Here is a 21,338-nt window from a genome sequence, read left to right as displayed (position 1 = left end):
GAACATGTTAAACTTGAACGTAGGTGTCCAACTTTTGAATAAGCTGCACCCTGCCCTTGTGGTAAACCAGGGCCTACCTTAGGGTTGACGTATATATGTAATAAAAAGGAAGGTTTGGGTCTAGCAAGTGGGTGCACTTTCCAGGTCGCACTGGCAGTTTAAAACTGCACACACAGGTTCTGCTGTGGCAGGCTTTAGACAAGTTTGAAAGGCTACAATAGAGGGTGGCACAATCAGTGCTGCAGGCTCATCAGTAGCATTTAATTTACAGGTCCTGGGCACATATAGTGCACCTTACTGGGGACTTACAAGGGAATCAGATATGCCAATTGCTAATGTTACCAGGTCGAGAGTACAGTGCATCTGCATTTAAGCAGTGGTAAAGTGCCCAGAATCCTAAAACCTGTGAAAATGAAGTAAAAAAAACAGGAGGTCAGAGGGCAAAAAGTTAGGGGAACCATGCCAAGGATGCCAAGTCTAGAAACCATAAATCTAACAATATTCATTCCAAAATATTTCATATGTTAAATGAGCAATAATAAAATTACACATTCATAAATAGGTGCATTAAATGGAGAAGTTCACTGTGAGACATAGTTAGCCCCCACTTTTTGCCTGGTATGTGATGTAGCCTAGAAGGTGTTAGTGCCCAGGGACCCTGCTAACCAGGTTCCCTGGGTCAGAGCTCATTCCCTAAACTGTTGTGATGCACTGGCACAATTGGAGACAACTTTAGCTACCCCCATAAGTCCCTAGCAAATGGTATTTTGGTACACAGGGAAGGAGATACTAAGGGCAGACCAGGAGGAAGCCCCAGTAGAGGTTCTTCAGATACAACCCAGACCTCCTGCCAGAGTGTCTCTGTTGTCCTGCAAATGACCCTTGAACCAACCTACCTTCTGCTTCTGAGGGCATCCTTGCACACAGCTCCTGGCTCACCGATTCACTCTGCACCTGCCCACCCTGTGCCCTGCACTGAAGAACCAGCAATGCCCTAAGGGTTCCCCCACCCCTTGTGACCTCAACACTCCAAGGGGACCCCCGGGATTGACGTTTAAACTTACCTGTGCAGTGTTTTTCCAAGTGGTCCTCCACAGCGGCCCTGCCCCATCTCCAGAGGCATTTTCCTGCTGCTCCCGTCTGGAACCAGGAACTGCACGAACTTCTCCATCTGGCACAGTGTGCCCACCAATGACCTTGACCAAACTGCTAAAGAAGAGCTTGGTAAAGCTACAGTGTGATTTTATATGTCTTTTTAAAGGTAATCCTCCATTGATTCCTATGGTGCATAATTACACACAAAAAGACTATTTTTATTAAATTTCAAAAACTCATATCTTGAAAACTACTTAACCAATTTTGATTATCTTAGTTTTGAAAGTTACATAAAAATCTGAGGTATTTTTATAAATTGGTCTTCAGTTATTCGTTTGAGTTCTGTGAGTTGCAAGACTGACGCTGTGAGTACAACAAATGCTTTGCACTTCTCCAAGATTGCTCAACGAAGCTACCATACAAATTAGAGCATTAGGTGGTCTGGTTTTTACCCCTGTAAACCAATGTGTGGTTGCCTGGACCCCATGCACAGTGTGCCTAGCTTTGCACAGTACATAGCGGGCCAGCCTCCTACATTTGGTGGTTCAACAGTGGCATAAAGACTTTCCATTTGCTGATACAACTCTGTCTATTTTCTGAGCTCACGGATAACTCTCCAAATTACCTTTAGTTAATTTTTTTTTTTTTTTTGACAAAACATTTTTTGCAAATTTTTTAAATAATCGGTTGGGCCCTGATTAGGTCCGTAGAACTTTAGCAAAACATTATACAAAGTCCTTACATTAGTGGGCCTATTCAAATAGGGGAATCCAAATTCTTAAAAAGGTCCCTACTGTAGTAAAGTAAAAATGACAGATGCAGAGACCAAGACACAGGAGCTCGACCTGGAACCTTATGAGGCATATAGCTATGACCAAATAAGGAGACTCTGCAGGCTGTACCAAATTTGTACTGGAAAAAGGCCCAGTGCAGAGAAACTTAGGTTTTTGGTGGCCCAGCACGAAAAAGGTAATCTCCCACATGAAGAAGAAGATGATGCATCTGTGGTGGGTGAAGAAGATCCTGTGGATAATGGGGATGAGGGTGGTTCTTCTTCTACCAGAATCTCTAAAGCACCCACAGAGACAGACCTAGACATTGCCAGGCTGACCAAATGACTGGCCTTAGCGAGTCAGCGATTGGAAATAGATAAACAGAGAAAAGAGTTGGGCCTAAGACCCATCTCTGGTGGCATCATACAAGTGTTGAGGAAGAAATCTTTCAACATCAAACTCACAAAAGGAGTTATCCCTCCCTTCACTGAAGGGGATGGTATAGTCAAATGGTTTTCTACCTTTGAAGGAGTGTGTATTGGGTGGGAAATTGAGAAAAAGCATTGGGGAGCACTGTTGTGGGAGTTATTCTCAGAAACGTGCAGTGATAGGCTCCTGACACTGAATGAGGCAGATTCTAATTCCCATGACCTCATGAAGGGTACCCTGATTGAGGGCTTTGGTTTTACAATGGAAGAGTGCAGAACAAAGTTCAGGGAGGCTCGGAAAAACCCAGGGAAAAATCTGGGTAGACTCTGTGGACTATTCAGTAAAAATGTTGAATGGTTGGTTAGCTAGAAACAAGGTACAAGATTATGATGGGCTTTATAACCTGTTCATAAAAGAGCATCTGCTAAGTAATTGTTTAAATGATAGACCACATCAACATCTGGTAGACATAGATCCACTTTCCCCTCAAGAACTGGGGAGGAAAGTGGATCGCTGGGTCAAGACAAGGGTGACCAAAACTACCGCTGGTGGGGGGGGTAGGGGGGTGCAAAGGAAAGAGGCCCAAAAGCACCCCCCCCCCCAAAACAAGGGAAAGATAGGAGCCAAAGCAAAAATAACAAAAAGGCTTCTCAAGGCCCCCAAAAACCTGCACAGGAGGGTGGGCCCAGAGACTGCTCACAGTCTAGGGGTGGGTACAAAGGTAAAAACTTTCATTTCAGCAAGGCTTGGTGCCATGACTGCAAAACTAAAGGGCACCAAACTGGAGACTTTAGCTGTAAAAACAAAAATAATGCCTCTAGTCAACATGTAGTAAATGCATGTGCCAATCTCCAGATGGGATCAAAGGTGTGGCCTGTCCATGTCAGTGACCCCTCAGAGACAACATTAGTCACTCAGGGTGGGGTAGAATTATTCTGTGCTGCCTGGCTAAGTAATATGCAAAAATACAGGTAGCACCCTTTGATTAATGGGGAGACAGTGGAAGCACTTAGGGACACAGGAAACAGTGTTACCATGTCAACTCAGCACTTGGTTCACTCAAATCAGTTCCTGGTAGGGAAGTCTTATTCTGTCACCAATGCTGACAATGAGACAAAGTTTCATCCCATGGCTATGGTAACGTTTGATTGGGGGGAGCAGTAGGGCAAAAATAAGTATTGTGTCCTCATCTATCCCAGTAGATTGCCTGCTTGGAAATGGCCTGGAGCATTCCCCGTGGGCAGATGTAGAACTGAAGATCCATGCAGCAATGCTAGGGTTCCCTGAATGGGAATGTGTCAAGACAAGGGCACAGAGCAAACTTCAGAGGGAAAAGGAGAGCTGGATCCTGAAATAGTGGACCAGCCTCCCAAGAGAAAAGGCAAGAAGACTGGGGGACCAGCTTCAAAACAGATCCCAAATCCGATTCTCTCTACCCAGGAAGAGGAGCCAACCTTCTTGGAGGGAACTGAGCCTGACAAGCTTGGGCCTTACCACTCAGAACTCCTGGGCCCAGGGGGACCCCCCAGGGAGGATCAGTGCCAGGGGCATAGGACCTGAACCACTCCTAAAGGCCTGAGGCAGAAAGCTGCACAGGAAGAGTTACGGAATGTTAGTGGTACGCTCTAGGTTAGCTGGGAGGAGGGGCTCCTGCACACTGAGGCCAGAGACCTCAAACCTGGTGCAACGAGGAGGATGGTAGTGCCCCAGCAGTTCAGAAAATGTATCCTCACTTTACTCCATGGAATTCCTCTAGCTGGGCATCAGGGCCAAAATACAACTTGAAGTAGGTTAGTTAACGACTTTTATTGGCTATGAATGTCTCAAAAAGTGAGGGATTTTGGTCAGTCCTGCCCTACCTGCCAGGTCAGTGGCAAAGCAGGTGGACACTTAGGCCCTCATTCCAACCCTGGCGGTCTATGACCGCCAGGGTGGAGGGCAACGGAAGCACCGCCAACAGGCTGGCGGTGCTTCCAGGGCCATTCTGACCGCGGCGGTAAAGCTGCGGTCAGAAAAGGGGAACCGGCGGTTTCCCGCCGGTTTTCCCCTGGCCCAGGGAATCCTCCATGGCGGCGCTGCTGGCAGCGCCGCCGTGGGGATTCCGACCCCCTTCCCGCCAGCCTGTTTCTGGCGGTTTACACCGCCAGAACCAGGATGGCGGGAACGTGTGTCGTGGGGCCCCTGGGGGCCCCTGCACTGCCCATGCCACTGGCATGGGCAGTGCAGGGGCCCCCTAACAGGGCCCCATGAAGATTTTCACTGTCTGCTTTGCAGACAGTGAAAATCGCGTCGGGTGCTACTGCACCCGTCGCACCCCTGCAACACCGCCGGCTCCATTCGGAGCCGGCTTCTATGTTGCAGGGGCTTTCCCGCTGGGCCGGCGGGCGGCCTTTTGGCGGTCGCCCGCCGGCCCAGCGGGAAAGCCAGAATGGCATCCGCGGTCTCCTGACCGCGGAGCGGCCATTTGGCGGTGACCGCATGGCGGGCGGCGACTGCCGCCCGCCGCGGTCAGAATGACCGCCTTAATGCCACTAACTGTGGTTGGGGTACCCTTTGAAAGGGCAGTGGTCGACATTGTTGCCCCCCTTGACCTTCAAACAGCTTCAGTACACAGATACATACTAGTGGTAGTGGATCATGCCTCTAGGTATCCTGAGGCTATACCCCTTAGGACCATTACTGCACCTGTAGTTGGCAAAGCCCTCCTGGGTATGTTCAACAGGGCAGGGCTCCCTAAAGAGGTAGAATCAGACAGCGGTTCCAACTTCATGTCTGCATACTGAAAACACATGTGGAAGGAATGTGGGGTGACTTATATATGCTCACCACCCCATACCATCCTCAAACAAATGGGCTGGTTGAGAGATTTAACCAGACCCTAAAAGGCATGATTGGAGGACTCCCTGAAAAGCTCAGAATGAGATGGGATGTCCTGCTTCCTTGCCTACTGTTTGCCTACCAGGAAGTGCCACAAAAGGGAATAGGTTTGTCTCCATTTGAACTTTTGTTTGGGCACCCTGTTAGTGGACTACTAAGTCTTGTTAGGGAAAGCTGGGAGAAGCCTCTCAAAGAGTCCAAGCAAGATATTGTTGACTATGTGCTTGGCCTACGTTCAAGAATGGCTGAGCACACGGTAAAAGCCAGCAAAAATCTTCAGGCCAGCCACAAGCTGCAAAAACTCTGGTATGACCAGAAAGCTGCTATGGTAGAGTTCCACCCAGGGCAGAAAGTTTGGTTGTTGGAGTCTGTTGCTCCAAGGGCCCTCCAAGACAAATGGTCTGTGTCCTATCCCATACTTTAGAGAAAAGAGGAGGTCAGTTATCTAGTTGACCTGGGCAGTTGCAAAAACCCCAAAAGAATAATACATGTCAGCGGCCTAAAAACCTATTATGATGGAGCTGATGTGACTATGCTTATGGTTACAGATGAGGGACAAGAGGATGTGAGTGAACCTCTCCCTGATCTCCACTTCAACAACCCACAAGATGGTTCTGTGGATGCAGTTGTCTTATCAGACACCCTCACAGTACAACCGCAAACTGACTGCAGGCAAGTCCTCAACCAGTATGCTGAGCTGTTCTTGTTGATCCGTGGTAAGACAAACTGGTGTACCCACGATGTGGACACTGGTGACAGCCTACTTGTCAAGAACAAGATTTACAGATAATCAGACCATGTCAGAGAGAGTATCCAGGCAGAGGTTAAAAAGATGCTAGATTTGGGTGTCATTGAACCTTCTGAGAGTCCCTGGGCTAGCCCAGTAGTTTTAGTCCCCAAACCTCATTCCAAAGAAGAGAAAAAGGAAATGAGGCTCTGTGTGGATTACAGGGGTCTCAACTCTGTTACAAAAAACTGATGCACACTCAATACCAAGAGCTGATTAGCTCATAAACAAACTAGGGGCAGCCAAATATCTGAATACCTTTGATTTGACATTTGGGTACTGGCAGATTGGTCTGACCTCCGGAGCAAAAGAGAGGTCAGCATTTTCTACTTCTAGTGGGCATTATCAGTTCACTGTTATACCTTTTGGACTAAAGAATGCACCTGCCACCTACCAGAGGTTGGTGAACCAAGTCCTTGCTAGACTGGAATCTTTCAGTGCAGCTTACCTGGGTGACATAGCTGTCTATAGTCCCACCTGGCTGGATCACCTGATCCACCTAGAGAACTTTCTTGAGGCTCTGCAGTAGGTAGGCCTCATTATCAAGGCCAGTAAGTTCCATATAGGGAAGGGGAAAAGTGTTTACTTGGGCCACCTGGTTGGAGAATGCCAAGTACAACCCCTCCAGCCCAAGATCCAGACCATTCTGACTTGGGAAGCTACCACAACCCAGACACAGGTCAGGGCATTCTTTGGCATGACTGGGTACTATAGAAGATTTGTGAAGGATTATGTTACCATAGTTGACCTGCTCACATAATTAACCTCCTAGAAAATGCCCAAAAAGGTTAACTGGACAGTGAGTTTTCAAAGGGCCTTTGACACTCTGAAGAATGCTATGTGCTCTGCTCCAGTCGTACAACCACCAGACTACTGCAGGCAATTCATAGTCCAAACAGATGCTTCTGAAATGGGGAAAGGAGCTGTCCTTTCCCAGAAAAATGATGATGGACATGACCAGCCAGTTGCTTTTATAAGCAAGAAACTACTCCCTAGGGGATACAATTGGAGTGCCATAGAGAGGTAAGCCTTTGCTGTGCTTTGGGCCCTGAAGAAGCTGAGGCCATACCTGTTTGGCTCTTAATTCATAGTTCAGACTAACCACAGGCCTCTCAGATGGCTACAACAGATAAAGGGCGAAAACCCCAAACTGCTTAGGTAGCCTGTTTCCCTACTGAGAATGGACTTTCAATTGGAACACAGACCAGGGACTGCCCATGCCAATGCAGATGGCCTTTCCAGGTTCTTCCACTTAGATGATGAAGACTCACTATCGGAAGAGCAGCCTCATCCTCTTTCCTTTGGGGGGAGGAGGAGGCAGTGGCCACTTTTTGACCTGCTTAGCCATGCATTCAGGTGCACCCAGCACTGCCATTGCAGGCTGAGTGTCCTAATGCAAACCCAAAACACAAACTCAGCATGGCACACTGCCTGTGTGCCCTGTCCACTATACATTGCATTCACTATGCGTAAGACACCCCTCTGGCAGGCCTTCCAGCCCTAAGGCAGTGTGCACTATACTGCATGTGAGGGCATAGCTGCATGAGCAATATGCCCCCACTGTATCCTTGCCACACCTGGAACATAGTGAGTGAACAATGCAGCCATTTTAATACATGTGCTGTACACTGGTCAATACGAGTTCCACAGCTACAAGATTTTCACTCTGAAACCTGGGATATTTGGTATCAAACAACTCAAAAGGAGAAATTCAAAGTGGTACCAGTGTTGGATTTATTATAAAATGTACCTAGGGGTCACCTTAGAGGCGCCCCCTGCAAAAGCTAACTTCCCTAACATGGTTGTTGGTGGTCACATTCAGCCTGCTACCTCCAGACACAGATCTGCACCCCTATGGTGAGGGCATCCGCCCTCTGGGATGTAGAACAAAGCCCTCCCTGGGTGGAGGTGCTAACACCCCTTCGCTCAGGAATGTGCACTGCCCTGTTGATGAGCTTCAAAGGGCTTACCGCCTTTGAAACTCGACCTCGAGGGCTGCTTCTAGCAGCAGATGGCCACCCCCATTGCATAAAAATGGTGGGAGCAATGGCCGGAAACTCAAACAAAGGAGAGGAGAAGTGGCCCTACGTGGCATGCACCACCCCTAAGGTGTTGCATGTGAGGTGGACCCTGCATTTCATTTTCCTCCATCTTGGATAGAAGGAAAATAGCCAACCAGGTGTAGGGAAGTGACCCTTGCCCACCGGAAGTGGTCACTTAGTGGGTGTAGCCACCTTAAGGTAGATGACCCATTGGTCACTACCAGGTTTCCCCTAAAACGCCCACTAAATAGACAGCTGGAAAAACTCTAAAGAATCCCAGAGGACCTCCAGGCTTTGCAAATTGCCAAAGAACTCCCTCCATAGTGGAGGTACCACTATAAATTCAAAAGGAATCAACAAACCAGTGAGGTCCACTTCACTGACCGGACACTAACTCTGGAACAGAATGCCGCAGCTGGACAAAACTTCACATCAAAGACCCCAAGGACAAACTCTACTAGTGTGCCAAGGTTGGTGGAAATGCACCCTCTAGTGGCTGAATCATACCAATACCCTGGGTATTGGTCACCTGACTTCGGACACCAAGAAAAACAGTCTACCTGGGACTGAAAAAGGACTAGGAAAAAGCCCCAGTCAAGTTACTTCTGAAACAACCCAGATTTCCCACCAGAGTGCCCCTATTGTCTTGCAAATAACCCCTTGAATCAACCTACCTCCTGCTTCTAAGGATATCTTTGTGCATAGCTCCTTGCTCACTGATTCGGTCTGCATCTGGCCACCCTGTCGCCTGCACCGAAGAACTTGCTGTGCCCTAAGGGTTCCCCACCCCTTGCGACCTCAGCACTCCAAGGGGACCCCCAGGATTCACCTTTAACCTTACATGTGCACAGCTTTTCCATGTAGTCCCTCACCAGCGGACCTGCTCTAGCTCCAGAGACTTTTTCCCACTGCTCCCGCCAAAACCGGAAGCCACCCGTACTTCTCCATCTGGCACAGTGTGCCCACTGACGACCTCCACCAACCTGCAAAAGAAGATTCTTGGTAAACCTACCGTGTGATTTTATATTTTTAAAGGTTATCATTTATTGATTCCTACAGTGCGTAATTACGCACAAAAAGACTATGATCCTAATTACGACCTTGGCAGATGGGATACTCCGTCACAAACATGACGGACATCTGACCTCCATATTACAAGTTCCATTAGATTCTATGGAACTTCTAAAACGGCGAGCGGGATATTCAATACGTCTGTGACGGAGTATCGCATCCACCAAGGTCGTAATCAGGACCTATGTTTATTAAACTTCAAAAATTCATATCTTAAAACATAGTTAACCAATTCTGATGATCTTGTACTTAAAAACTTTATAAAAATCTGAAATATTTGTATAAATTGGTCTTGAGTTATTCCTTTGAATGTATGAATTGCAAGATGGATGCTGTGAGTACAACAAATGTTTTGCACTTCTCCAGGATTGGCCCAACTGCTCGACCAAGCTCCCATGAAAATTAGAGTTTTAGGTGATCTAGTTTTTACCCCTGTAAACCAAAGTGTGGATGCCTGGACTCCCTGCAGAGTGTGCCTAGCTTTGCACACTATATAGAGGGCCTGCCTCCTACAGTTACTTTTTTTTTAATTCTCTGGGTGACAGATGGCTTAGGTATGGCCTTTGAGAGGTGAAGTTCAAATACACAATTAATTTACTTGATCTGGACTAGGAAAACATTTTTCTCAACCCAATATGAAATCAATATGAAACGTAAAATAGGTAACACAAATATAAAAACAGATGCTGACTTTTCAGTCCAAATGATCCCTATGAATCAAATTTGATCTTATTCACTGCCACCATTCCAGAGATTCAAATTAGGAATTCATTTAATTCTTTCCTTAAGATACATAGGTCCTCCTGTAAGACTTTCAGGCTTTATTACAGCTTTCTAAATTACATGGCAATTCATTTTTAAAAAAAGGGGAAAATACCTAGTTCTGTTGCCACATAACTGATCAAAATGCAAAAAGAAGATGGCCTGAACTTCTGCTGTTTCCTTACAAAGGATGACATATCAATCTATTTATGTTCATCAGCTAGAGGGTCATGGAGGCAGACCAGTGCCACAGATGTGAGGTCAGCATTAAGAGAATGAAAACACCCTGTCAAAGCAGAACACATATGGGAGAGGCCTGTCTGTTAAGTTGTAGTCTACACAGCGGCGGCTCCTCCACCACCAGAGGCAAAACTTAAACAATAAAATGATAATAACACTGTTTTTTTAGCATTTTATTTTTCTTCACCGGGCCGAGTCTTGGGGGTGGGGTCACCACAATGACAGGCATGGAGGAGGAGTAGTGGCACTGCTGCAAGTGCGTATGTGGGTTTGCCCAGCTGTCTTAGGGCAGCCAAACCAACATGCGCACTGAGATGTCTCCAACTCAGCAGTGTTGCCGGGCTGGCGACAGCAGGCACAAGCTCCCTCTGCCTGTGGGAGCACAAATCCAACCCCCTCAGGCCAATGTTGGCGCTTCTCTCATGCTGCCAGCATGCCAGCACTGCCAGCAGCATGAGAGCAGTGCCTGGACTGGCCGTAGGGGAGTCTGGGAGCCTGTGCTGCATTGGAGCCAGAGGAGCAAAAAGCGGTGATATGGCACTCAGCAGGTAAGTTCTTTTTTTACTTTTTGTATTGATATTGTCACCCCCTCCAACCCGTCCCACCACTTTTGCCTGACACCAGCCGCTACTGAGTCCACAACTCATGTTAAAAATATCAGAAGTCCAAAAAGAGAAACATTAGGTGGAGGCGCACCAGGCAGCGGGAGTTCCTGCAAAGTATCATGACAAAAGGAAAATAATGGTTTAAAAGCACAGAGCTTGAGAGAGTGTACAGTGGGAGCAGAGAAAAGGTGGTAAGCCACATTCCAGCAGTTCCTGCAGAACAAGTGACAGTCAATTTAGTGGGATAAAGTTAAGAATGTGAGTCCAGATTACAAAACGGTTGGAATTGGTCCAGCTTTGGAGGAGTCGGGGGGGGGTAATACAAGTAAAATTAATAAAGTAGCTGGGGCAACAATAGATTTATTGAGAAGAGAAAAAATTGGAAACAGGCCCATGGTGACATAACTTTATTGGTTGAGTATCTTTGAATTTACTTTCCATCATTCAATTACTATTTAAATGCATAACCAAAAATATAATAGAACCTGCAATAGCATCTCAAAAGAACAAAATAACAACTAGTTTTTAGATGAGTTCCATGAATAAATGTTATGCCTTCCTACAATGAAACAGTATTCCCGGAACTACCAATAACCATAAAGTGCATAGATTGATATAGAGGGTTTTCAGAAAAACAGTTTTAATTACAGTAGAACATATACGCTATCATGAAAAAAGTTGATGTCAGTTGTCAAAGAAATGTTTCATTCACAGCACTTACTTGGTTGCAAAGCTCTACGTTATCTGAGTACACAGCTATTTGTCGCTTAGTAAGTTGATCCTCCGATGTATAATTGGCCAAAATGACAAGTGCATCAAATCCATATTTATCCAGAAATAGTTTAAGATCCACCGTAATATTTCTGTGGCTCCTTAAATCCTGAAATTTAATATTAAAAGATTTTAAAACATGTTTTCTTTCAAAAATATGAGACAGTTTGTTCTTGAAAAGTATGATTTAATTCACTATAAATCAACATACTTAACTGGATTATCAAAACCTGACAGCATGCAATAAACACTACGGGGCCTTTCTATGAGGCCGTTTGGGTCGCTCTGGCACCAAGCAGATTTTTTAAGCCACGCAAAGCCACTTTGCGTGGCTTTCATTGGCTCCCAAAACATGGAGTAACGCAGCGCAAATTGCTGCCTTGTGTTACTCTGACCTGTGAAGGCAGTGCATGAGCGTTACGTGGGTGTTCCCACACAACTCCCATGGATTTTGATGCATCCCCAGATTTACAAGAACTTGTAAGCACAGGAATACACCAAAATCTTACTCCTTCCCAGGGGAGATATAACGAGGAGTAATATTTCTATTTCTCCTCGTTTCTTCCTGCAGAATGCAGCACACATAGAAAGAGGAATATGCCTCTCAGGATTGTTTTTGTGCAGGAAGGGGCAACTGACTTCCTCATAAATGAGGCCCTTGCGGTCTAAATCACAAAAGTAAACTTACACGTTTGTGCAAGTTTACGATCTTTTGATATTCACAAAGGTATTTTACTAGTAGTATTTCTACAACTACGGAGTCTCCACACATAAAAAGATAGGACAGTCCAATCTGTTTATGTGCGGAGATTCTGCAATCGTCAAGATACTACTAGTAAAATCCTTGGTGAATAGCAAACAATCGCAAACTTACACAAAAGTGAATGTTTAACTTTGTGAAACAGGCTTTCAGATATGAAAGACATATGGAGATAGTCATTTTTTAACAATTGGCTTATAAAGATCGGTCGATAATTTAAATAATTTATTTGGTATTTCCAAAGTTCAGTTACATAACGTTTTCACCAAAACCAGTAATTTCATCCAGATGTACACTGTACAAAAGTGTGAAAGTTGTCAAAATGTTAAGGTAATTTAATGATTTAAGGGGCATTCTTCAGTTTAATCCTCTAAATCTCATAGTGCTGTGATCAAGAACTATGCATTGCTTCCTAATTGTCAAGCTCTCCTTGCTGTAGGGCCAGATTCACATAATCTGTTATGCATAATAGTGTAATTTGTGTGCGCAGCAAGTATAGCTTGTACTCCTGCATAGCAAAATCAAGTTCTAGGGAAATACCCACTCTGTGAGTGCATTTATTACAGCTAACAAAATGTAAAATATGTGTACATGAATCTGCAGTGGTGGGAAATGGGTTTTACAACTAAATTGTCATGGAAGTGAGCTACGCAAGTGTGGTCAATCAATCAATCAGTCAAAGATTTGCAATGTACACATTTACTCAAGAATGTCCCAGAGCTGAGGACCACATACACATATTCTCACACAATGAATAGCCACAGAAAAAGCGTCTTGAATAGCCAGGTTTTAAGAACAAACCTGAAGCGATTTTCCTCCCTCAACGCATTCAGTCCAGAGGGAGGGTATTCCAAGCCCGCACAGCAAGACAGAAGAAGGACGTACCATCCCATTTTTTCCTCATAGTTCTCGATAGCTGGTCCAACCTCACATCAGAAGAGAGGAGGGTTCTAGCTGGGAAGTAATGGATGATCCTTGCACAGAGATAGCCGGGGCCCATCTGATAAAGGGCTCCTTGGGCTTAGGTTAGGATTTTGAACCTGATTCTCTCCTTGATAGGGAGCCAATGTATGTCCTTTAAATAAGGACAAATAGCAGTCTGCCTAGAAATTTTGCCAGGCAGTTCGGGCTCCAATGGGAGCAGGGTCAAGACTGATTTGCATATGGCTGGGTCTAAACTGGGGTGCATGGTGGGCAAAAAAACAATAGATTAAACCCAGATCTTTGCGACGGGGTGAATGTTTGCATTGTTCAGCGTTCTGGCCATCATCTGTTCTTTTTGCTTTGGTCACCCTAAGTGGGAAGGTTATGCCCAGACATGGATCCCATGCTCACTGCACCACTGGTTTCAAGTTAGTCTGGCTGGTGAGGAGTGATACCTCAAAACCGGCCACAACATGTTTCTTTCTGGTCCAGGAGGACCTGTTCTGGCAGTTTGTGCTGGACTGTTTCCATGGGGGGCATAGTCAAGACTGATTTGCATATGCCTGGGTCCAAACTGGGGTGGCGTGGTGGGCAAGAAAACAATGGACTAAATACATATTGTTGTGACTAGGGGTGAATGGTTGCATTGTTCAGCATTCTGTCCATCATCTGTTCTTTTTACTTTAAGAATTTTTAGCAGCATCCTTGCAGCAGTGTTTTGAACCATCTGTAACCTCCTCAACAGAAAGGCTACGAAACAGTGCATTATCATAGTCCAGATGTGTGGTAATGAGTGCATGTATCACTGTTTTTTTGGGCCTGAAGAGGGAGCAGATACAAACTTGTTTCACCAATTTCAAGAGCCTGAAACAGGAACCTACCACAGTCACAACCTGCGTACCTAAGGATAGCTGGTAGTTGAACTTAATCCCTAAATTACGGACCACTATTGCTGGAGAAAAAGGAGGAGAGACACATCTTGGCCAACACTCTCTAGCCCATGTGGGTGGAGAGGATCCAAATAACAGAATCTACATTTTTCTGGCACTGCATTGTTAGTTGCTGGCCCTCATCTAATGAAAAACAGCTGTCAAACAGTTCCTAAACATCCTAAAGGCATCCAGTGAGTTGTTATCCATAGTGAGGGAAAGCTGTGTTTCATCAGCCTATGACAGTATCTGGAACCCTCTGGACTCCACTAAGGAGGTCAGAGGGGTCATGTAGATATTAAAAAAGGTCAAATTCAAGGCAGAGCCTTGTGGGACTCCAACCCTGATCTATTCAAGGTCAAATGCAAATAGTGCTATCCAAACATATTGACCTCTGCCAGTGAGAAAGGAGCTAATCCAGGCCAGCATGGAGTTACTGACTTCTATATTTTCCAAACAATGGAGAAGGATAGAGTGGGACACTGTATCAAAGGCTGAAGATAGGCTGAGTAATATCAACGTGGCCTGTTTCTCTTGATCCACAGCCAACTTGATTTAATCAGTCACTTCTACTAATGCTGATTCCGTGATGAATCATGGGCTGAAGCCTGACTGAGATTGGAGCAACAACTGACCTTGTTCCAAATATTTTGAAAGCTGCCCATTAATGAGTTTCTTCAAAATCTTCAACAGGGCCCTTAACAATGAAATGGGCTTAAAATTGTCCATCATAGTTTGCTGAAGGCTTTTTAAACAATGGTACTAATCTAGCCTGTTTACAGCAAGTTGGTACTGTAGCATATTGGATTGAGCTATCGAGTAGATGGTGAAAAAATGGATTGATGACCTTTAAACTGGCTATGAAAATTCAAGAGGGTATGAATCATATGGTGAGCCAAATTTACACTTTTAGATGGCATGTTCGGATTTTTCCAGACAAATAGTGGCAAACGTGCACAGATGATTCATCAAGGGTTTAATAGGAGTCTCTAGTAACATCTCAGAGTTACTATCAGTGGCAGCATTCCTAAGATTATCAAAAAGTCTGATGAGCTTATCCTCAAAAAACTCAGACAGCTTCTCACATAATGTGGAAGAAGCAACTAGAGACTGAGAGGGAGCATCAGGGTGAAGAAAATGTTTTAAGATTTTAAAAATGTATCTAGATTTGTTGTTATAGCCTGCAGTTTGATTAGTGGAAAGCGTTGATAGTGTTTTCTTGATTATTCCATGATATTTGTTCAGGGCCTCTTCATAGAGTTTTTTGTTCCCAATACAATAGAACCTTTTCCATAATCTCTCCAGTTTTTTACAATGTTGGCACATGTCTCTAGTTTGACACTGAACCAAGGGGCAGACAATAGTCATCTGGCAGGGGTGCCAGCCTTCTTCTTTTTCACCAGAGTTAATATATTCACCATATTCAATAATCAAGAATTAACTGCCATGGCATCTGCCTCTATCTCCCAACTCAGACAGGGCATGGAGCATCCTAAAAAGACTTGATATCAGATCACTGACTTTATACTCATTTCTATATCAGATGAGTATTTTTGACCATCTCCCCAAGGGTCGATGCTCAGAAAGTATATAATAAAATGATCAGACCAGTCAATAGTTCTAATGTCTTTCATTTTGATCTTACAGTTAGAGAATATTGAGTCTACAATATGGCCAGCTGAGTGTGTAAGGTGACTAATAAATTCCTTTAAATTACAGGAATCAACATATAAATATAGTAGTACCTGTGAGTATTTATAAACATTTCCATTGTGGTTCCACTTTTAAACATTCACCTATATAAAATAGGTGTTGAAGGAAGGCAAGAACACTTAAAAACCTCATTGTTATACAGCTGAATGTAAAAACATTGCTTGACTCAAAAAATGTTTTCCATGTAAACAAACGTTGTGGAAATTCATTTTTTTTACATGCTAAACCTGTATTTTGGCCACTTTTTGGACAACCAGCAAGGGCAGTCTTAAGATTATTATTTATAGTCTTGTAAAGTGCACAGCTGTCCAAAAAGCGTTTCCTGGTGCTAAGTAAGACAAACGGCCAAATTGTCAATTTAAAATAACCCTGTCTTCAAGCCTTTGTGGACCGCAAATAGAGAGGTTCGGCCTCAGAGAGGTCTGGGGAGGGAGTTCCACAGTTTGGGACCCAACACTTCAAAAGAACATCTTCCCATCCAGGCTAGAAGGAACCTATGTACAGTGAAGGAAGCCAGGTTGGAAGAGCTCCAGGAACATGATGGAATTTAAAGAGTCACAAGGTCTTGAATTTTAGCATGGACTTATTCTAGTTTTTGCCTTAAACATATAGAAAAGAGCCTTAAATTTACTTTGGGACAGGGAGACAATACAGCCCCAAGAGAAAATGTTAGACTGAAGCTTGCTTAGGAAGCCGAAAGAGCAATCTGGCTGCCCAGTTTTGCACCATCTGCAAACCCCTGATGGAAGCCTGATCTATTCCGAATTATAGGATGTTGCCATAGTCCAATCACGATAAGATTAGGGCTTGAATTAAAATCCTTTAGTCAGATTGAGGGATCATCCAGATGAAGTTCCTTACCCATTTTAACAAGGCAAAGCAGGTGGAAGTAACCTTGGACATCATAGATGTCAGCAATAGTTTCCTGTCAAGAACAAAGCCTAGGTTCTTGATGTTGGGGAAAAAAATAGGGAGGGGTCCCAAAGAGCCTCACCAATGTTGAGGGCCCCGAAGTTATGTGTGCTTACCTAGGACCATGACCTCTATATCGACTCAAGTCCAGGTTAAGATCAGAAGGTCCATGAACCTGTGCAGATGACAAGGAAAGAATTATTTGGGTGTCATCTGAGTAGGAGTACAGGTTCAGACCGCATCTCTCCACTACATCTACCTAAGGGTGGATGTAAATGTTAAATAACAGCGGACTTAACATAGAGCCCTGAGGAAAACCAGAGGTCAAGTCCCATGGTTTAGATCTGGTACTGTCAAAGAAGACGTGAAATGTACAGTCCTTGAGAAAGGATGTCGAACCAGACCAATGCTTTTCCCTCCAAACCCAGCAACGACAGACGTTCACGCAAGATGCAGCGAGACACAGTATAAAAAATAGCTGCGCTAAGGTCTAACAAAATAAGTGCAGCCATACCACCCTCTTCCAGGAGTCGTCTAAGATGTTTAGTGACTCCAAAGAGGGCGGGTTCTGTACTGTCTGGCCCTGAAGCCCAAATGCAAAGGATGGAAAAACACCTGGGCCTCAACGTAAGATGTGAGCAATACGTTCACATGTTTCTAAAAAACTTTGGAGAGCACAGGTAGCAGAGAGATTGGTCAAACATTGAACCACATCAATGAGTCTAGGGTAGGTTTTTTTGGAGTGGAAGAACCATAGCGTGCTTCCAAATCAGTGGAACAAAGCCATCCCGTAAAGAGGTATTAAAAAAATTCAATACCACCTGTAGTACTATCGGATCCAACAAGCAAAGCTTAAAAGGTGGTTAAGGGCAAGTGGGGAACCTGACTTAATGGACTGTAAAATATTAGAAAAGGTGGAAAAATCAACAGGGGGCCAGGAGGACATGGTAGGCATAGCATCAAAGCTTCTCACTCTGTCAGTAGGATCTTGTGGTAAGGAGTGCGATGAGTGGGTAGCAGTGTAGAAATGCCAATAGCATCATCAGACAAATGAAGATGGATATCAGCCACCTTTTTGATAAAACTGGGCAGGCTCCTCACATTGAGACTGAGAAAGTGAAGGAGCAGAGGACACACTGTGAGGATCTCTAACCACCTTAAAAAGCATCTAGTAAAATAAGGCACAAGCTATTCTACACAATTTGTGATATTTTTTAATCGCTAGTTTATAATTCTCTTTGTGCTTTTCACCATAAGACTTTCTCCAGAGTCTTTTTAGTCCTTTACAAGACTTTTCTTCTAATAGGAGTGATTCATTGGACCAAGGAGCCAGCAGGAGAGATCCAGCTGAATGAAGCACAGACAATGGCAGGATGACATCCAAAGATACATCGAAAAGTCCTTGATCATGATCAATATTCTTTGTTAGAGCCCATTTAGTACAGAGGAGCTGCAAGTTTAATGCCAGGACATCCAGTTAGACCAGATCCTACTTTTAACAACTGTTTTGTCTGGTTCTCTTGGGGAATTACCAGAGATCCAAATAGTGAAAGGTACAGCTAGATGATCCGATCAAATCAGAGGTATAAGAGGCTCAGTGGTCAGATCATTCATATTGAAAAAAATTTGATCTAGAAGATGGTCGGCCTCGTGGGTAGGAGCCAAATTACACAGGGCCAAATTCAAAATGTTTAAGTCATCAATAAAAGTAGTACCAAAACTGCACTTCAAGTCTTCCAAATGAATGTTTAAATCCCCAAGGAAAGTGTGAAGTTTGCAGATTTCAAAGTTTTATAGGGTCACTAAATCTGGGATGGTATCACACCAATTTCCAGCTTAATGTGGAGGACGATAAATCAGAGCACCAAACAGAGTACATTTGGAAGTAAGAGCAAGTGAAAAAAGTAAGGCCTCACAAGCTGACAGAGAGAGTTCTTTTATTTTGCATTTATATGTTTGTTTAAATATAATAGCAAGCCCTCCACCTGTCCTAATAGGCCTATCTTTTCTGACAATAGACAAGTTGGGAGGAGGGGCAGCAATCATGTCGGGAAGACAGCCATTGTGTAAACAGGTCTCGGTTAAAACCAGGGCGTCAGGGATGTATTCACGCAAAAAGGTGAACAAATGATGTTGGTGCTTGGAGAAGAACTGGCAATTTATACTAAAAAAACAAAATTAATTCCTGCGGCTAACGTTAAAGTGTGTTGTAGTAGCGCAATAAGACAAGGATATGTCTGAATGAAAATCAGAATTAATCCTTACTATCAGTGGTACTTAATAAGGAAGTCAGAATACCATGCGTACCATTATATCACATTTCTGAATATTGATGGAAAGAGTAACATTTTTCACAATAATATTTAAAAATATATCACTTAAGTACGCTGGTTTTAAATAATCTTCAATTTATTTAATTATTTTTTCCATATGTATGTAAATTTTAAGAATATATACCCTTTATTGGAGTGGTTTTTTAAAAGTTTTTTTTATGTTATTGGCAATTGCAAATTGAGGTTGCTAAATTCTGTAGGGGTTTTGTGTGGGTAGTGTTTTAAATTAGTTTTTGAAGTGTTTTGTTCACTTATTAAAATATGTTTTTAATATTTTAAGTAATTGTAATTCTATGTGTCTATATTTATATATCTATCTATATATATATATATATATATATATATATATATGTATACATATGGCAGCACCACCAAGTCTGCAAATCTTATAATTTTATTTTAAATTATAGCTAGAAAAATTGAACAGTTTATTTTCAGCAACGCCGACTGCTTGTGAGCGCACCATTTTTAAAGGAAACTTCAATGTACAGATACCACTAACATAAGCAATGGGCTACACAATGTTTTGTATTATGGTCGCCATCTCAAATTAGTGCACAAATACGAATATTGCATAGATACAATTCAGACACATTCAAATCTAATAGATTGAATAAGCTAACTTGTGCTCCACTAATCATTTGTCAATTATGGTTTTTAGGTTACTCCCCCCATGTCGCAAAAGATCAAATCTCCCATTACAATGACATTTTGATCACAAAGGCAATCATCTTACTATTCCAGGCTCTTTATTTGTCTACTGCAGCATGCAGTGTGTAATGCAGTAGACACAGGAGGAGTAAGCTAACATTTTGTAAAAAATGGTCTAATATATATATATATATATTTTTTTATTTATGTTTAGGAAGTTAGTTTTATTTTTTTATGGTTGTTTAATATTTCATTTTCAAACATAACTTTTTTGAAAATGTAATTAATGTGCTAATATAAATTTATATGTCAGAAATTGTTACATGTATCAAAGTATTTTTATTCATACTATGGTCATGGGTATTATTTTTTTAAATATTTTACTTTGCTTTTTTGCTTGAATAAGTAATACATCTCAGATAGATTTTCTTTTTAATACACTATAGAAAAAAGGCTGTAGGCTTAGAAAGACCACACCTAACCTATGTTCCTGAAATTCTAAAATACAACCCTCCTATGATATTTTATTTTTGTGCACTCACTGCAAACACCCGCTGCCAAGGTGTAACCAAAAAATAGGGCCTTCAACATTTAGAGACATAAGGGAGTGGTGCACCACATAAGCAATCAAATCTTAAAACTCCCAAATCACATATATCTGTTGATCAAATCTTTTTTTATATTTTCTCTTCTTAAAATCATCACACAAATTGTCACCAAAAACAACTGTTTTGGGTGCCAATATGTGTGATGATTTTAAGAAGAGAAAACAAAAAGAAGATCTGATCAACAAATATATGTGATTAGGGACTGTTTGATTAACAAATATATGTGATTTGGGCCTTTTAAGATATGATTGTTTATGTGGTACACCACTCCATTATTTCTCTATATATTTTCTTTTTTTTAGATACAATTATTATTTTTTCTTAAATGTTGATCAATTTGGAGTGTGAATAGTCATTTGATACCCCCACAGACATATTTCTACAAAGTATACATTTGGCTGGGAATACTTCTTGTTGCTTTGCTTGGCATGTGAATAGTAAATCTGACCCTCCATCCCAGAAGCCAGTGCTTTATATTAATGAAAATATTTTATTTTATTTTTGCTTTCAGAATGGCGTTTAGTAAAATTATCTTACCTTTTTTAAATTGTTCTATGTTTGTAAAAAGAAGTAACTATTTTTGCTAGCTGTAGTATAAAATACATATTTTATTCAGAATAGTTGCACAATAAATTCACTTTATATCAAATATATTTTTAAAAGAATTGCACCTTTTTAAAATTTCAAATTAATATTAATTAAATACATTTTATATTTTTAAAATAATATTTTTAGAACATATTTTGAGTTTCAATATTTGTGTTAATTCTATTCCTAGTTTTAAAAGTTATTTTTGTCGAATGATATGTGAGAATCAATATGTTATTATTTTTAATTACAGGTATAAGGTTTACAATATTTTGGTAGTCAATATTTTTAACCCAGTATTTTGGTAGGGCATTTTGTTTGTGGTTGATATTCACAACTACACCCCTAATAATCATAATTGGCCTGACATGTCCTTGATTTTTTCCAGATTAGGCAAAAAGTCATAAAAGCTTTAATTGTCTAGGTTTAAGTCCACGTCTCAGAAATCTGTGTCTTTCTAACAGTTCT

At 42.5% G+C, this 21,338-nt stretch overlaps 1 protein-coding gene across 1 annotated transcript in view; it reads right to left on the bottom strand.

Moving 5' to 3' along the window:
• Window positions 1-21,338, bottom strand: part of LOC138303708 (protein prune homolog 2-like) — a 1,166,077-nt gene that overhangs the window by 21,021 nt on the left and 1,123,718 nt on the right. Inside the window, exon 10 of the mRNA XM_069243093.1 lies at window positions 11,403-11,550. Within this exon, the coding sequence (XP_069099194.1) occupies window positions 11,403-11,550 (148 nt within the window). The remainder of the gene's footprint in view (window positions 1-11,402; window positions 11,551-21,338) is intronic.

This window comes from Pleurodeles waltl, chromosome 1_1 (genome assembly GCF_031143425.1).
Source record: "Pleurodeles waltl isolate 20211129_DDA chromosome 1_1, aPleWal1.hap1.20221129, whole genome shotgun sequence".
Classification (NCBI taxonomy): domain Eukaryota; kingdom Metazoa; phylum Chordata; class Amphibia; order Caudata; family Salamandridae; genus Pleurodeles; species Pleurodeles waltl.
Note: the sequence above shows the minus strand (reverse complement) of the source record. Positions and strands in the feature narration are given on the sequence as shown.